The sequence below is a fragment of the Falco naumanni genome, chromosome 4 (assembly GCF_017639655.2).
Source record: "Falco naumanni isolate bFalNau1 chromosome 4, bFalNau1.pat, whole genome shotgun sequence".
NCBI lineage: Eukaryota > Metazoa > Chordata > Aves > Falconiformes > Falconidae > Falco > Falco naumanni.
The window spans coordinates 52,885,779-52,904,986 of NC_054057.1; the positions used below are offsets into that span (position 1 = coordinate 52,885,779).

A 19,208-nucleotide genomic window follows, 5' to 3' on the forward strand; every position below is an offset into this window, starting at 1 on the left:
GCCTCCGGTTCCCCGCCCCTCCGGGCTCCGCGGGGCAGGCCCCAGGCGGCCGCGGACCCTGCAGGTCAAACCGGCACCCCGCCGCGCGCCCGCTTCTCACCCCGGCCCCGCCCCTTCCTCTTAGCCCCTCCCCTGGGCGCCGGTTCGCCCTCCCGCCGCTTAGCCTTAGCCCCGCCCCCGCCTCGCCAGGTTTCACCACGCCTCCTACCCTTGAGCCCCGCCTTTCCCCGGGCGGCTGGGGCGGGGCGTGCGCGGGGACGCTGCGTGGTGACGGAGCAGGAGGAGCTGAGGCGGTGCCGCTCGCCCTTCCTCCTCCTCCTCCTCCGCGCCCCGCCGGACGGTGACAGAGCGGCGGAGCCCGCCGCCAGCGCCGCTGCCGGGGCCAGTCAGCCGCTGCCAGGTCCCGGGGGAGCAGCCGGCGCTGCCGCTGGCCATGGTGGCCCGCCTGCCGCCGGGGGGGCAGGAGCAGGCGCGGCGGCGGCGGCCGCCATTGCGCGCGGGGGCCGCGGGACTATGAAGGATGGAAGCGGACGAGGTGACGATCCGCGAGCAGAACTTCCACAGCCAAGTGCGGGAGTACACGGTAGGCGGCACCGCCGGGCCCCCGCGGCACCCTCTCGCCTTCCTCCCTGACCTGTCACTGCGGTGCCCCCGAGGCCGCGCTGCCGCGGGACCCCCCTTCCCCGCCTGGCTGCGCCCCACCCCCCCCCCCCCCCCGTCCCCCCCGTCCCGTCGCCTGGCAGCCGCAGGCTTGTCCCGCTCTTTCCCTGCCTGACCTTGGCTGCTTTGCCCCCTTGCCCCCCAGCTCCCGTTTCCAGCCCGGGTGTGCGCCTCCCTGCCCCGGGCTGGGCGTGGGGGGGCGCGGGGGTGGGCGGGGGCGGTCCCAGCCTTACCCCGCCGTGGGTTTGGCTGTGCCTGCCGTGAGGAGGGGAAGTAGCGTGCACACATGCAGGACGTGGCTGTGCTTCCGAACGTGTGCTCCTGTGCCCTGCGATATGCGTTCAACACCTCAGCCTTCGAGTGCAGCCGTGTTACTGTGCGGTGCGCCTGGGATTTCGTGTTACCGCTTGTGACCCTGAGACCCTCCTGTCTTGTGCTGTTTGCCACGGATGTGTGTAACCTTCATGTTTTCCCTAACCCCTCGTGTTGTTCCCAGTGCTGCTGCATGCCCTGGGCTCCCCAAGCGGAGCAATGCGGAGCGCAGAACCCTGTGCTGTCCCATCTAACTCAGCCTTCTGTAGCCAAGTGCAACGCTACACTTCAACGTGCAGATGGACAGGGCTGTTGTGGTTTCCTCTCTGACTGCCTCGTAATTGTTTTCAGGACTATTCAAAGCTGACAGAGGTGTTTTGATGGGGCTTCTGTCTCTTCTGCTTCAGTTCAAGGAAGGAAGTATGTGCTGCACGTAGGAGACGTGCAGTGTTGTCTTCTGTGCACATGCTGTCCAAACTCAGCTGGGTAATTGCGTTCTCTTTGCAGTTACTGCTTTCTAAGAAATAATGGATTTCTTGAATTCAAATACAGTTTAGTTATTTTAATAATTATTTTTGAGCTGTTTTTGAGCTGTATCGGGAGACAATATTAAATACAACTGTTAACTGATTTATGTAGGCCTATGGCTAGGTTCTTTGATAACAGAGACTTGCTTGGACCCCTAGTGTGTTGATATAGGGATTTATAAAACATAGAAAAGAAATTAAGACCTTTTTTCTTCTGGTGGAGTATTAAATTTCTGGAATATTTTTTTCTGGAGCGCTAAAAAAGTCCATACGAAGAGAACTGTCGCTTTACAAGATTTTCTGGGTCTTCTGTGTTTTGTGAGTGGAATGTCATGAGAGGGGCATAAAAGGAAATACTTTCTTCTAAAGAAGTCTCTAAGCATTATCCTAGTCTCTTTTATGCTATGAAAATGCAAGTGTGTACACAAATCATGCATTCCCTTCTGGATGCTAGCAGGTATCTTTTTCCCTAGTGTCCGTTCTTCCATTTTTATTTCTTTGTGTGCGAATTATCTCCTACTTACATTCACCAGTCTTGCTCAGATACATTGTATGCTGCATATTGTGCTTTTGTACCTGGTAGGGTGCACAGATTTTGAGTCTGAAGGAATGGCTGTGTGCAGCCTCTCCAGGTACTGTTACAAACAGTGAAGGTTAATAAATTCTTGGAGAAGTAGCCTATCTATGCTGCAGTCACTTCCCTAAAACTTTTTTAGCCTATTTAAAGCAATTGGTAACTCTTCCCCTTGGTAGTCATATAAGAAATCACATAGACATAAATAACTTTCATTTTAGAGGTGCAGTGTTGCTTTATTTGGACAGTGGAGGCAGAATATTCTTGCTTTTGAAACTGTACTTTGATCTTTAATATTGATGACAAACCATCAATATTATTGTTTAATCAGTGGGGATAATAATGACAATTTTGCCTTTTAAATCATGCGTCGTTACAGTTGTGATCTTGTCTTTAATTTATGTTGGAAGACCACAGGGTTTTATGAGTGCATGAACTGCTGCCATCCACAGCTGAGTGTCCTTGTGACTCTCACATGCTGCAAAAGTATATTGCAAGTTTGATTACACTTGTGGTTAGTTTAAGCATAATGAAGTACACAGAGTATGTTGCTTACATGTACCATTATGTCAACATCCCGTCCTAATCATTCATGCTTTTGCTGGTCATGAAGTTATATGGTGAATATAATTTCTTAAAATATGCAAAAAGACAGTTGTGTGGGTAGTGGGTGTAATCATCAGCCCCTCAGCTGGATGAGGGAACATATCCATGTTCTGACACATGCACAAGACTTTTGTTCCAGTTGCAGGTAGGCTGGGGGAAGTGGAGCAGTTAATAGAAGGATTTGATGTTTGTTGCATAATTTTACAGTGGAGGAAATGTCTGTATGCCTGTAAGGAGCAAGTTGGGTTTGTGCAGTTTGGGAGTTTTGTCTTTGGAGATCTAGTTGTGTGGCACAATCTGTACTGGAAGCTAAAATGATACATTCATGGGAGAAGAGAAACCAAACTAAGTTGATGTAGTTAAAAAGAAAACCCTTTTCACTTTTACAATTTTGCTTCATTTGCTTTGAATAGATACAGAATTTCTAGATTGTGCTTTCTGATGGAGTCCTAAGGGCACACTAAGTTTAACTTCAGTTAAGAATTCATCTGTTCTTTGAACTGACAAGCTACAAAGTTTTCCATCAGGTTGTGTTATGTAACAAAAAAATAAAGGCTTGTTATCCTTCTGCTGGTGGTACTTGTCCGTAGGTGCCAACTTCTGCTAATTCCACCTTGAAAAGACAAATGTTTTTGACACATTTATAGATTGAGCAAGGGTAGTAGAAGATGATTTTTTACAAAAATAAATCCTTCATCTGCTTTCGAGGTGACTGTCTCTGTGCTTTAATGATTAATTTAATTCGGGCCCATTCAGGCTTGACCTCATTTGGAGTGTCTGTATGGTACCTGTTTTTTTTCAAGAGGGTGTCTGTCTGCAAGAAAATGATGTATTTTGTTGCTTCATGAGGATGCTCTTTTACTTATAGAAGGCTAACTCCTTAGCTTAGTTTCAGCACGGCATTTCAAATGTGAGTCTGCCATGCAGAGGACTGGTTGTTTGAAACAGTTGCAGAGAACACCCAGACTTTTTCAGACTTCTGTGAACTTTTAAAATTCAGATTGAGTGAAGTAAAAGTGGAGATGGAGAACTGATGACCCAGTATAAGAGAACGGCACAGCCGTAAGTTTGCTCAAAGTCAATGAGAGCCTTGACTTCAATAAAGCCAGAATCATTCACAGTTCTGACTAAAAAGGGCATATTTCTAAAAAGAAACTTTAGTTGATTACAAAATATAGAGGAATGTCTGTGTTCTGCACTTTGTCAGCATTTGTATGAGAGAGATTTAAAGGCCAGACAATGTTCTGTGCTGGTCTGATACTATCTGTTACTTTTGTACACGTAATTGGCTTGCCTTTCTTAGGCTTTAGATGCATTTATAGTTCGCTGAGACCTGGAACATTTATGGAAGATATTTAAGCTTTTAGAAAACTGCTTTTCCCTTGTGTCCTGTTGGTATGTCTGTTTATACAATGTAATTATAAAGTGTTCCATTTTCTGCTAGTATTGTTGTGAACTGTTTTTCAGAAAAACGCAAATCAAATAAGTGCAGTGATTCTGTTTCTTTGCGTTCCCTTGGGTATACTCTTTTTAGAATATTTTTACACTCCTCTTTTCCCAGATTGAATCTTCTATTCTGGAATATTAGCTTGTATTTTTAAAATTTAGATCTAACTTTTGATGTTATGTTTTCCATTTACAAAATGCTGGATTTTGAGTTTGTAAAAACATGCACATACACTTGGTTATGAGGTTTCCTTGGCAAAATAAACACACTGTGCTTGCGTTTGTAGTGGGAAAACTGTGGAAGAAAACAATTTGGTGACTATAGAATTACAAGTTGGAAGGCTTAAGAACTACTATAGTACATTTGGAAATGACTTAATAAATACCTAATGAAAAAAAATCAGTCCTGGTAGAATAAGTTAAAATGCAAAAGTGTTATTATAATTGTTCCATGGAAGTCCAGGCAGATGTTGAAGCTGGTGTAATATATAGTTCTATGATTATTAGTGTCAAACGCTTCCATTTGAAAGACTAAATATTTTCAGAGGTAGGCTTCAGATGCCAGATGTTTAGCAAAACTTAGTTTCTCTAATTCTTAATGCAATTCACTATACAAGAAGGCTTTTTTTGGTACCATATCACTTTTAAAAATTAAATGTGGGGTGCTTTTTTTTTTAATTTTTTGCTACTAGTGATACAATGGTTATTTGCTGTGTATATGTGTGTCAATCTGAATCTAAAAATAATGTGCAGCAGTTCAGAAAGTCCTTTTTAGGTAGTTGCAACTGTGTCATGTCTTTGATTTTTTTGTTTTGTTTGCAGCTTCACACTAACACCACTGGCTCTGTTTTCTTCTCTGGTTTCCTTTTGTGCCTTTTATCCTCTTGTCCTGTTTTGGGGTAGAGAGGTGTTCGGGATTCTTCTGTATGAACTAATGCAGCGTGGTTCCTGCTGGCATTTGTCCCCTATAGGCTATAAAATGAGAACACTGATTTGAGCACTGTACTCCTGCTGGTAGTGTGCTTTTCTTCCTGAGCAGTTTTGCTTCCTTAAATTTATGTTCCAGACAAAATCTTCACAGGCTATTTTTTACACCAGAAGTGATGGTATTCTGATTGTGGGCCAGGAAGAAAATGCTGATTAGAAGCATGGGTGATTTTTTAAGAACAAACCTATTACAAATACTGAATTAGTTTTGTTTGAATGTTTATGCAAGTTTATCAATAAAATTGATGCCTTTCAATTTTTTATCTATATGCTGAAATGTTGGAGTAGTTTATATCTTAAATGGCTTCTTGTATCTCAAAAATAACTTTTGCATATGTTTCTCAGTATTGCTTTTTTTTTTCTTAAATATTTTAGAAAAGAATTTAACTGAATGAAGAAATATTTGTGGTAGTGGGGCGAGATACAAGGCTCAAAGATAGGTGCACATGTGATGGAATTAAGTATATAAAATGTTGGCATCATTCAGTCATCTTAAAAATATATCTTTACTTGTAAACATGGGTGTTGTACTGAACTTTAAGAAGTGGTGAGTCATCTTCTGGCTGCTGGTCCTGGTGAATCCATCTGGAATCAATAGGCATCTCCAAATACTTGGCAAAGACAAGTGGATAGAGGGATGCGTATTCCCCGAACAGGAACAACTTTTGTAGAGTTCCACGTTTTCTGTTTACATAAAATAAGCATGAAAGGCAGAAGTGTAAAAAGTTACTATTAAGTTACAAGTCCAAATAATTCGTTTTGAACACTGGTGTGCTGCTTTGTGGTAGCAGTTGATCAAAAGGGCAACACCACGCTTTGTGGAAGGTACAGACATCTGATTAAGAAAGTTTAGATTAAGGTGTAAAGTAGATTTGAGAAAATCTAATGAAAAGTGAAAGAACTGACAGCAAACAAAGCCTGCTATTGATTAAAAGGCCAAGACAAGCATATCCATCTTGGGTTTTTTTGGATGGCTGGTCATGTAGAGGGACTGGACAAGATGGCAGGATGTAACTGAGAGATCGTAGGGTTGTAATGAACGTCTTAATCTTTGCTGTGATGTAGGGATACTGAATGTGTTTGAATTTATAAGCACAAGACTCTCTGGAAAGAAGTGTTTTCAGAGATGTTGAGGAGGCTTGAGGGGTGGGTGAAGCAGAAAGCAGAGCAGCAGAGGAGATGGTGGTAATGTCAGAGTGGAGATTGAATCTGAAGCATGTTGCCAGTGAAGTTATAAGTGAGAATTCAGTTCTGGTGACATAGATGGAAATTTGGGTTAAGGAAGACTATATAAAGAAAACATTTCATTTGGTATAAGCTGACTGCTTTTATTTGAAGGTTATATAAGTGGTTTTTTTTTTAGCTGCAGGGTTTTCTCCTTTCCTGTCTTTCACTATCCCCTCTTTAATTTGATATTTTTCCTCATTTTGGAGGGCAGTGATAACTCGATTAGAAAGTCTTAACTTCTGCAATACTCTTTGCATTCTCCCTCTTACTTTGAAAACCACTGAAGCTTTCCTATAAACATGTCAAATGACTTCCTGGTAACATTAATGTGCGAGAATTTGCATAACATAACACAGGAACAGGAGAGACTTTGAAAGTCATGACTGTAGTTTATGTTTTTATGCATGTGATAAATAACAGCTTTGGTTGTTGCATCACTCTAGCAGGTAAGCATACAGCTAGGTGGAGATGACCTGGTATAAGTTACTGCTGTAACCCCCTTATTAGTCATCACATGACAAGTGAAATTGCTTCATATGTTCAGGAGCTTTGATCTGTTGCTCTTTGGGGCCCAATTTGGTCTATGAAGATGGTGACAAAGGTCATGTTGATGTTTCATCAACTTGGTGTTGAATATGCATTGCAGTATTGCTGAGCTGCTTCCCACACAGAGGTTTCTAATTTCTTGATTAACTGAATATGTTAAAAGTTATTTCTAACTACCATCAACATAGTTCCAAGAAAGAGCCCAGTGCTTTATACTGTTTTAATGTTTGAGCACTTTGATAATAACTTGGCTTTGAAAATTTTGATTAACTGGAAAATATTATTCCATAGAACATTGTTTCAGTTCCTCTGTTTCCGTATCACTTGTGCTCTCCATAGCAAGTAGAATGCGTATAGATGGCATTGAAATCAGTGTATGTCTGAGTTTAGTATAGAGGATGGAAGCAGCATGTGTCTAAGATTTCTTTCCCCCTTCACCTTCTTGGTTTATAGTGGTGTGGTTTCCACTGTTAGGCTCCACAGTTGTCACTGAAATGTGGTGCTTCACAGTTGACTGTTGATTTTTAAGTGCCTGTTTATGCCTTAAGTATCCCATCTTTTCCATTACCTGTAACTGTACTTTCAATGTATTTGGCTGATGGGAAGAATTGATGCCGATGAGTTTCTGTTGAATTTGACAACAGTAACATGTCTAAAATTTTGGCTGAGTTTCAAACTGTGATATGTCCAGTAGAGAGTCTGCACAATTGGTGAGAATTATGAAAACATGCAAGTGTTGCCATTTAAATATACTTGTGTTTTGGCAGTGGCGGTGGGGAAAAAAAAGTGTGCTACTTGAATCGTAAGGTATGTATGTATGTGTGAGAAGACAAACAAAAGTATTTCTATGAGTTAGGAGCAGAAAATTCATTAGCTCTGTCTTCTAAGATAGGCATCTTGTCCTGGAAATTATTATTAGCCAAGGAAGCTGCCTTAACACAAATAGATTGTTTATCAAGTTTGTTATATTAATGAGACTTCTGAGGTTATTTTTTCAGAAAAGAGTTTTTAATGGAATGACTCTGTGAAGTTTCAATATAACTGATTATTATAGCCTGGCTGTAAAATGTTTAATAATACTTTCATTCAGTGGCGGAATGCTAGTATGATCTAGGTTGGTGCCATTGGTGTTAATTCTAGAGGGTGTTTTTACATCATGTACTAATGCTGAAAAATATTCTTGAATCTGATTTTAATGGCGTTGCTGTAGCCCATACAGGTCAAAGAAAAATGACTTGCAGTCATTCTTTGAGGAATTTTGAGTGTATTACTGGGTATAGAATTCAGTACCCTGAACAAAGGTATTTTGGGCCTGTTACTAAGGATCATGGAGGTGGTGTAACATTTTTTTTCCCCCTTTACCCAGAACATAAATACATTCCCATTAAGTATATAAAAGGGAATGTAAAAGCTAACAAATTTATGTGTTGATTTGAATTCCTTCATTAGTTTGAAGTGAGGCTCTGCTGCTGGTGATGTTAACGTGAAGGTAGTTTAAGTAAATGGCACATGGAAGCTACCTGCTGAAGGGCTCTAGATTTTTTTATCTTCAGCTAGCAGTATTTCTAGCACACAGAATATAGTTTTGGAAACGTCATACTTTGTTAGATCCTGGAATTTTTCCCTAGATGAGCAAGTCTAGGCACCCAGCCTCTGAACTACTTATGATTTCTTAATAATTTAGTAACCAGCAAAAAACCATGGGTCATCCTCTTGCACATACTTTAAGCCAGGGAGGAGTCCTGAGAGGAGACCATACATGTGGGGGAAATCATAGGTGTTAATAGGCTGTGTTAATGAGTTCAATTAATCTGTAGTCATAAGACATATTTGACATTTTCTCATAAGCTTGAATTTAGTGTGTTGCTAAGCCTGTCAGGCTGGCTGGGTTAGAGGGAACTTTAATCACAGAGCACAGAGTTTTTAAGAATAAATAGTTAATATCTCATTTTTGAGAAAAATGAGATGGCCAGAGCAGATGATACTATGAATGCCAAGCTCAAACTGAGAGAACAGCTAAAAATTTTAGTTTCCTTTAGTGTGCATAGTTTGTTACAGGTAACTTAGTGTTGACACATCCAAAACAGGTGGAACACCTTGTTTGCTTTATAGATGTTGATGGGACAATGGAGTTATTAGAAATAAACCAAGCAGAACTACTTGTCTCCACCTGTGTTCTCTTACTGCTTATTCCTGCTGTCCTTTCCACAAGTAAACAAAAGTAGTTGCCAAGTGGGACAGTAGGAGGAAGATTATTAGTTGCTGTGTGGCATTTTAATGCGCATTAACATACTTCAGCATCAGAGCAGTAAGATGGGTGTATAATGCTATGTTTAGTTGTTTTCTGTTCCAGAAATTAAACTCCAGAAGTGCAACACAACTGCTTTTCTGTAGGTAGTAAACACAGTCAAGCAAAACTCTGACAGTTCAATTTTCAACTCTTAAATGTGTTCTTAGACATATTCTACAGGGTGGTGTTACCAAGAGTGACCTCTACCTTTTCTCTATGCTGTTTTTTCTATTTAGGGGAAAGAACGCATTCCGTAAAGTAACAGCAAGAAGTGGAGATATTCTTCATTATATTCTTCATAATGTCTGTAGCTACTATTTTTTGCATATCCTTTGCATAGAAATGCTGGTGGATTTAATAGCAGTCGCTTTTTTCTTTTAATACTGATGCAGCCACTTTCTTTTAAAGCTTTTTTTCCTTTACTTTCCTTATTCCTTAGTTTTTTGGAGCTTCTTGATCTTTCATTTCATATATAGCATAGTAAAATGCTGTTTACTTGTCTGTTTTGCTCTGCCAGCTTTACTCTCCCTATTCTAAACGCTAGTATGCAGTCAAGTGAGAGGAAATGATCACTTGTCTGCTTTGATGCTTTTCAAGTAGAAATCTTGAATCTGTGTTTTGCATTTGGAAGTGTATTAAATCCAAGAGCATTGCTAAGGTGTGTGACTTCTTTCTCCAAGAGAGTTCTGTGGTGGTTCCTTATTGCTAAAAGCTGTTGTTCTGTAAGATGTACAGCTTTTTCATAGTGGGAGGACATCCCTGACACAGTCCTGCAGGGGTTTGTGCTTACACTAATACTTCTAAACACGTTAATAATGACCTGGAGAAGGGTATAAATTATGAGGTGACAAAGTTTCTAATGGTGCTGATTTATTCAGGATAATAGAAAAGAAGGCTGACTGGACCCCAGCCTTCTGCTCAGAAGAGGATCAGCTATGACATCAGACTAGGTTACTTAGGACTTGAAAACATCCAAGGATGGAGATTTTACAACCTTGCTGGGCAACTGGTTGTACTGCTTGGCTTTCCTCATGGAGGGGATTTCTACTTACCTCCAGTCTCATCCTCCCACCATGCACCACTGTCAAGAGCCCAGCTCTGCCACCTTAATGATCTCCTCGTAGGTACTGACAAGCTGCTGCTAGGTTCTCCTGAAGCCTTGTTGCCCTTGGGCTGAACAAGCAGAGGTCCTTCTGCCTGTCTGCAACCAGGCAAGTGTTCCAGCCTCCTGACCATCTTGGTCATCTTCCTTGTTGCAATTGCCGATGCCTTTCCTATATTGGGGGCTCAAACCTGGACATAGCAACTACATGTGAATGCTGACTGGAGAGAGATAATTACTTCCTGTGATTATTGGCTTTGCTTCTGGTAATATAGCCCAGGATGCTCTTTGGAATGTTTGCTACCAGGGCACGCTGGTTGTCAGATATTGAACAATTACTGGACACTGCAGCTGTATGCTTTTTCCTAGTATAAACTACAGCTGTATTCCCTGCACAACAGTTGGGAAGAATACCATGCTATATAAATAAAGTGTGTTGCTCTTTCTGTACACAAAAATGCAGCTTTTAATGCACATGAATTACAATTGTGAAACATCGTAGTGTCTTGTGCATAAGGGGAAAAAGAGAGAATCTTGTATATTTTGAGCATGTTCTTTCTTAGCATGAAAGTGTTGCTCTAGCACTTGCAACAGAAGATGATGCTTTATCAATCTGAGGCATGAATTTCAGTGCCAAAGTTTTAAAGCTGATCTTTAGTAACTGTCAGTAGGGATAAGTACCATGTAATTTGAGTTAGTTCAGATCTGTACTGCTCATGTTTGATGCTGGACTCTTCAGTGCCAGCCCCTTGGATGCACATAGTTATGAACTGAAATGCGTGCAGTTTATCTCTAGCTCAATTCTCAGAGGAGCCGAGAACTGTCTGGTACAGATCCAAAAGTATCACTTGGATCATACTTGGATGACTTTGGATGACAGATCCAAAAGTATGACTCTGTGGAAGAGCTGGATACAAGATGCCTAAGAATGTAGTGCAGTGCATCTCCAAAAGTAGCCTCTCAGCGTGTCTAGTTGTATAATCTTAAGTGGGAGCAGAAGGTACTTCCTTTCCCAAATGAAGATGAAGAACTCCAAGCAAAGACAGCTTTATTTTTGATCATCCTATCAAAGGTTGTATTAATCCATGCAAAGCGATGTGAAGTTATATGCTCGAGGTTTGAAGACTTCTTAATATGAGTCCTGTTAAAAGGCAGCCCACAGATGCAGCATAGAATCTATGCATTTTGTTTTCAGTTACTACTGAGTGGTGTGGAGGGGGGAACACAGATGTTAAGAATTGCTTTGCTTGACTGGCTATAACCATATAAAATTTTCAAACCCCTCTTAATTTCCTTTGTATTTTGATGCAGCTGGTCAAATGTGGACTGAGTGTATTTCCTCTGTAATGTGAAAACTTGCCATAGCTCGGTTTAAAGCAGCTTCTCAGGAGCAGTCTTACCTATAGCAACAGATCCACAACTAGTTTTTCTCTCTAAAGTCGGAATGGATTTAAGGAAATAATTTTAAAGATTGGAAGTTATTGTGTGGTGTTTTTTTTTAAATTAACACTGTTGGGGAATGTCAGAAATCCCATCTCATCAGTTGTGTACATTCTCTGCACAGTGTCTTCCCTGTCTTCCTCAAGTCAAACCTGGAAAAGCTTCATTTGAGCCCCAGTGACAAACTCGTTGCAGAGAACTTGGGTCTATGAGGAATACAGCTTGTCCTAAATTTGCTGTGCTTGCAGCATCCTTAACTTTTGTCAGCTCTTGTAGAGATAGGTGATGGCATAAACCGCTGCTTTTTGCTTGAAAACATAGTTTGCAGTATGATTGGAATTTAGCACTGTATTGGCTCCAATACTGTCGCGTATAATAGTTTTCTGAAGAAAAGATGGAATTCAAGAGTATAGGCTCTTCTTTAACTGAAGGTATTGATACAGCTTCATGTGTGGTGTTCCTTTTTCATTAGTGCCCTATGTCAGTATGACTACCTATGTTTTTTAATAAGTGATCAGAAATGAAAGTTGACAGATGATTTAGGGTACTGCGGACATATGTACATGTGAATTTTCCCTCTTCCAAAGGTTTTTTAAGAAAGTCCAATTAGGGGTTGTTAAGAACTGTATTTGTGAAGCCGCATGATGTGGTAGGGAGTTTCTTTTGCATATGCCAAGGGCTACATCCAGGAAATACATTGAAAGGTGTTTCCTAAGCTAGGGTCAGCATGCCTTAGTAGAAGAGCTGTAAAGTGAGTAAGAAACTGGCTGCAGTATACATGACAACAGATTGTATTTTGGGGAAGAAAGCTACTATTAATTTTCCTCGGGTGTCAGTATTAAGAGCAATCGTGCTCAACTTAGGTGAAAATGAATTAAAACATTATGGTGTTAGCAGAAAACCCGTTCTTTAGGAGATACAGTCCATACGAAGGAGGGTTAGAACATGGTGCAGAAAGGACTTGATGACCCCAAAATAATAGATGTAGTATGAAATTAAGGTGTGGTTTTTAAAAGGGGGGGGGGGGGGGAAGGCACAGTGATGAACTTGAACCCTAAAAACAAGTTTCTACTGTAACTTGAGAGCTGCGCTGATGGAAGCAGTTGGAGGGGTCAGCATGGGTGAATTCAGTGATCAGAGGATAATGCCAAGTTGCTAGTGTGATTCTTAGGTGAACATGTTGAAGTATTTTCAGTACAGAAAGAAGGGCTTAGTGCTGCTCTGTATAGCCATAAGAGCTTACCTGGAATGTTGCATACAAGCCCAGCCATTCATAATTGAGAAATGTGAACTGAACTGAAGCTAGAACAAGTACAAACAAGGGATTTTTTTTTTTAATTTTATTTTTTTGGGGTAGTACAAAAATATCCTGAAACAAAGAACAGTGTGTGGAGTAAGAATTCAGGATTGCAGTGTGACAGGACAGTGGAGTCTGTTCTTTGGCTATCGTGGGCAACACATTCCTTTTCCCCAACTTAACTGAGTTCCACTCTAAAAATAGTTAGGATGCTGGCTTTTGTTACTCCCTTTAGAAAGCTATTCAGAATGCATGCTTAGAAACACTTCAGGATTGTAGATTTCACCAAGGATAAATTGAGACTGAAGTAATATTTCTGAGTTTGCTTATTGACTTGTCAGTATGAAGGACTTGTAATTTATGAATTCTCTTTTTTTAAGATTCTGATGCTTTCACTGAGTAGAATTTGCTTATTTTTCTTGCCGGTCATTTTAAAATTACATGAATTTTCAGTAATAAACAACTGTAACAAATATTTATAAAATCGTTTTCAGTTCTGAAAGAAGTAGACGGATAATTGCACCAAGATATATAGTTACACCTTATTGCTGAGTTGCAAAGTAGCTGTCATCTAAAACTGGAAATACGATGTTTGACAGTTCATGTTACTGGACAGCTTTCATTTGCTGTGCCATCAAAATACCTCAGTTATCTTAGTGGTACCTTGTAAGTACAGACCCACATTTTCATTGTAACCTTGCTATCCTTGCTATCACAGATAGAAGTCATCCATTTTATTTGAAGATACCAACAAGATTGCAGTAATTGTAATTACAAAAAAACCTTCAAGTAAATTCTTGCCTTAAATAAAAGTAAACTAAAAATGAACTTAACTAGATCTTTATTTTGCACAGGGACAGTGTTATTTGGGTCTGACAGATTATTTTTTTTATGTGATACCTGATTTTCAAAAGTGGATGCCTAAAATCAGGTGTTTCTATCCATAGCCTTTTTCTTATTTTCAGAGGAACTGGAAACTTAGAGAAGGACTCTCTTTCAGCACTGGCATTGCGTTTTCTGATACTGACGGGACAAGCTGCGTCAGAGTACTCTGAAAACCCAAGGCTATTCTCAGTTTATTTTGTTTTTCCTGTTTAAAAAATACTGTACAAAAGAATGTTCTGTTATCTTAATAACATTCTTTATTAATGAAATTATTTATTTAAAGAATTAAATTCCTTAGCGAAACCTTTTCCACTTTGAGGCATCCTCTAGAGCACTGGGGTCGTGAACTGTATTCAGATTAAATACTTGAATTCGGATCTAGCTCTGAAATCTAACTTTCTGCATCTGTATTTCAGATACGTATCACCAGTGTGTGTGTGTTGCCTGCACAGAGAATGAGCTCAGCTGCCACTTTCAGACCTATGGCACTGTAATACTCCCAGGAGACATCTGTATGGCAGTTGCAGGCACCCAAATGCCATATTCAAACACTTCCTTTATTTATTTATTTATTTTTAAAATCTAAAATGCGCAACTACACAAAATAACTCCTCATTTATTTTTATTAGCATTTCTTAAAAAGTCTGTCTTTCTTGATTGGGTGATATATTCTGGCCCCCCCTCTGATTCTGCTTTGGATATAATATGCTTATTTAGATGTCACTTTTTAAGGGCTATCATCACTACCTTCACTTTCATGTTTTCCTTTCACTTAGGGTACCTTTTCTGCTCCTGAATTTTTTAAGACAGTGAGTTCTTAAAACAACAAATCTTTAAATGGTTGATTAAAGAAGTAGATCAACTATTGCCTAGTAAAGTAATTTTGCAATTTCAGACCACAAAGGAGATTAAAGCTCAGACTGAAGTAGAACCCATTTAGGGTGCTAATATTATGAATTGCAGATCCAGGCAGGGCCAATTGAAAAAAATAAGAATCTTGTATGGGGTAACAGGGGAAACTCACTTTAATGGTTAAATCTGCTGGAACAGTTTTGCCAGATTCAATTGGTTAACTGCTGTGTGTTCAGGCTTATTAGGTCGCTCCTCGTATTGAGCACAAGCAAAAGAATCTTGGCAGTTTGGGCTACTTCAGCTAGTTTCTCAGCTTGTGGTGTGCAGGTAATCTGTTTCCCGCAAGCCAGCAGAAAGCAGGATACACTGGTGGTATGCAGCACTGTGCGCTGTGACTGCTCAGGTACCAGTGAAGGCTAAGGGCCGCAGCAGGGCTGAATGGCATGCTTCGTTCTTGTTTCATTTCTGACTGACTCACATTTTTAATAGGTATCAACAAACCAGATTAAGGAAGCAGTGTCAAGCCACTGGTGCCTCATTCAGGAGCAAATAAATGTGTTTTTTCATTTTGTTTCCCACAAAGGCTTGGAGGGTTAAACTGTTTTGCTGTTCAATTACTTTCCTCTAAGCATTCCAGCATACTTTAGGTGTTTTGGTCTTACCTTATTGTATTGAATTTTTAATGCTAAATCTTGGAAACAATTTGATGAAGTCATGGTGTGGCCTCAAGGTACCTCTGACCTAAATAAGCCACCTACTTTATGAAGAGGGAAATTGTGCCCTTGGTCTCTGAACGTAAAGGAAACATCATGTTTGACTAGCTCATGCTTGGCTTAGGCAACCACTGTAGGCAGATGAGTCTCGCTTGGGTGAAATGTCACCTGGAACCTGTTTGATTCAAGACATGATGGAAATAATAAACATAACTGCTTTCGTCTTTCCACTTATGTTGATAGTTTACTCCAAAGTAGATTGTATTTTATGCAGTGGGCTCTTGAAGATTACCCTTACCTTACATGTGAAGGGAATACAAAGCGTGTTAACTTTTACAACTTGAGTGGATTCAAACTTCAGAAAAACAACCTACCCCACCCACCCCTCCCCCAAACAAGAAACTGCACTGTAAATAAGACACTCTTCTTAATTGTAATGTAAAACTTGCTGGCCATATATTGATCCAATGCCTGTTATTCTAATTAAACTGTTCTCAATGGGCTTAACTTTCTATTAATAAGATATAAAATATAAGTGTTGGCATTTACATAGAATTACATAGAATGCACTTTTGTTGATCTGAATTCAATTTTAAGTTGTTGTTACTGCATTTTCTGTTTGTTCTTATTATAATCCAGGCATTTCTTCACAACCTAATAAATGCAATGTGTTTTTTTCCAGATCTGTTTTCTTCTATTTGCTGTTCTCTACATAGTTTCCTACTTTATAATCACAAGATACAAAAGGAAAGCAGGTAAGCACAGACTTCTTCATAGATTCAAAAATAATTCTGTTCTTCAAGTAAATAGGTGATGCTTTTTCTCTCTGCCTGCACAAGGAAAGCAGAACTAGCTCTCTGAACAAAAGTGTTTCTCAGGCTGCTGGTCTATGGCAGCTTGGACTGGTCTGATTGTATATGCTGCTTTATTGCCCTCTGTTCTGCTCCCTTTGTCCCGAGCCATGCGTTCCTGTCATCTCCCTTGTGCTTGCTCTGGCAATTCTCAGACCGTTCAATGTGCCTTCTAGCATCAGCAACCGAGGAAGGGAGTGCACTTGAAGCATCTCAGAAGAGGATCAGTGAGTGCTGTCCATGGCACTCTGCGATTGAGTGAGAGTGGGTGGCTCTTGTAGAGGTGGTGTGGATGGCAACAATCAGTTGTTCTGTTGTGGCTTGCCAGGGCGCCTAAATCTTAACTGTTTTGAGGGGGAAGAAAGTGGAAAATTTCAAGTAGACAATTCTGCCTCCCTTGCCTTTAGATTCTGTTGTTCTCCTTTCATGTCAGCTTTTCCAGAATAAGTATCTTCAGGCTGTGTTCTAGCACCAAGATCAAGTTCAGAGCTTTAGCTGGTAAAGTGAAAAGGTTGCCTGTAATACAGAAGTGAAGCAGCAGATTTCTTCTAAAAATCCTGCTTTGCTCAGGTACTGTTAATTCAGTGTTTTTAACCTGTTCCTTGTGAACTCACCACTGAAGTCTTACTCCTTGAGATAACCCTGTTGGTTGGTGGTGGTTTTTTTTTTTTTTTGGTTTACTTTGGAAACAGCGTCTGCCTGAAACTAGTCTGTAGGAACCCCTGTCATTTTCTTCTGTATTTCTTCTAAAGACAAATAGCATAAAAATCTGTATACGGTGGCAGAATCTTTGACTCTTGACAGCTTACCTGGGACTGTGTTGTTTGGTAAGAGTCGGTCATACTGGAGAAGCATTCTTATGCATTATGATTTTGGCACTTTGAACTTTAAGGGCAACTGTTTATTGAACTATAATGACCTGTGTTACGACAGAGCTGCTTTCATAGATGGATTCACATTTAAAAAAGTAAACTCTTGAAGAAATGTGATACCTTTAAAAAAAAGTGCATCTCTTTAAACATAGGAAGTAAGATGGATATGATTTTCTGATCCTGGTATGTACTTTGGATACTATGAAGCTGCTGCCATTTGGAGATAGGGAAGAACAGGGACGAGGAGCGGGTTTGTCAAACACTATTGGATGTAAAGACACTTTTATTACCTTTTTGGCAGCTGATCTCATCAGCTGAGAGGAACTGCTTTGCAGCTGTCGTAACTTTATGAAAGCTGTGTGAACATTTATGTAGACAAACTTTGTAGCCTGCTAGGATCTTCCTGAAAGGATAAGTTTGAAGAGTTAACACATCTGGAATTCTTTCAGGACAAACTGTTTGCTGTTTCTACAACAGGCTCTTTAGCCAAAATGATTCATAAGAGACCTTGACTTAGTCTCTCAAAACACCCTGAGATTCCCATCAAATAAACAGAAACAATAACTCAATGTACTTTCCAAGAAGAATTTGAAAATAGTATGATGTTAGTGGCTACATGTTTATTTCAAGTGTGTGCATGACTCTTAAGAACTTGAAACACCTGGCTTTATTTTTAGACTTTTAATAAATTTGAGTTACCTCTCACGGAAAATCTGGGAGACTTGAAAGAAAAAAGCTGACTAAAATTATTTCAAATGTAGAAATGTGTATGTATGTGTACAGATAGATATATGTAGAGAAGTATGTAGAGAATAAATGAAGGATATACTAGTGATTGACCTCTGAGTTAAATGTTGATAGTATTTCAAAAATTTGGAATATTAATTAAGTGAACAAAAATGGTCTAAAATGTGAAATACCAGAAAAGAAGCCATGGTACCTTAAATCCAAAACAAACAAGAACAACAGTTCTCCTTCCCCTGCCTCCCCAAATCCCCAGGTGTCAGGAGGAGGATGAGTAAGGGGAAGCAACTGAATGGTCATCATTACTGTTCTGGGTATGCTTTCTTGTCTTAAAAATGCATAAATTCTGACAATGAAACATCTATTTAGGGATTTATAGTAGTAGTTAGTATGGACCCTAAGACTTCCCTCTAGCTTGCCTGCTCTCTGTGGTTTGGGATGTTCAAAAGGACAGTTCCTAGCAGCAGTCACAGTAGTAGTCTGAAGCTTGTTTATTGTAAAGCCCTCTGGGAGATGTTTCCAAGAGGTTTTGATCTGCCTATTTAAATTAAGTGAAATAACTTTGTAGTTATGTTGATTGAAAAAAGTTTAATCCTGGCAACCCCCCCCCCCCCCCCCCCCCCCCCCCCCCCCCCCCCCCTTATTTTTAGTAGGAACATTCTTAAAATATTCATGCTATTAAATTGTTTTAGTAATTCTAAATTTTAATTGTAAATCAAAATTAGCACTACATATATACATTTTAGCCTGAAGAAGGATGACTAAGTATTGAATATAACCTGCTGTATTTTAATTTTCAGATGAGCAAGAGGATGAAGATGCTATTGTTAACAGAATATCGTATGTATAGCTCTCTTTTGCAGACCTTTTTGTCCTGAATATATTGTTATGATAGGAATCTTGTATGCTTCCAGATAAGGAACAGTCTGTTTTGAATGTGACAGCAAATAGATTGCTAGAGGGCAGAAGAAAAAGATTTGGTCAAGTGGCACCTTGTATTATGAAAGGCATGACAAGAGGCAAGGCAGTTTTGTCTAGGTTTTTTTTTCACCTGTGATTTTCCTGGTAGGCATGAATTTGGACAGAATATTGCATGTGAACCTGATGCAAGAGGTGGAATTCAGTGCAAGACCTGCACCTGAGTTTAGGACTCTAAAATGTGTTTATATGGGTAGTAGGTGTTTTAAGTTCCCACTGCAGCTGATGGAAGCCCTGTGAAGGGAGGTAATGGGTTATGGAGAGAAATTAGCTCATCCTGAAGTAGACATCTGCATTTG

The 19,208-nt window shown here is 40.1% G+C and overlaps 1 protein-coding gene across 1 annotated transcript in view; it reads left to right on the forward strand.

Moving 5' to 3' along the window:
- Positions 1 to 276: 276 nt before the first annotated feature.
- The window catches only part of LMBR1 (limb development membrane protein 1), a 76,923-nt gene continuing 57,991 nt past the window's right edge, over positions 277 to 19,208 (forward strand). The window contains exons 1-3 of the mRNA XM_040589830.1: positions 277 to 583; positions 16,147 to 16,219; positions 18,732 to 18,771. Coding sequence (XP_040445764.1) covers positions 521 to 583; positions 16,147 to 16,219; positions 18,732 to 18,771 — 176 coding nt within the window. The 5' untranslated portion in view covers positions 277 to 520. The remainder of the gene's footprint in view (positions 584 to 16,146; positions 16,220 to 18,731; positions 18,772 to 19,208) is intronic.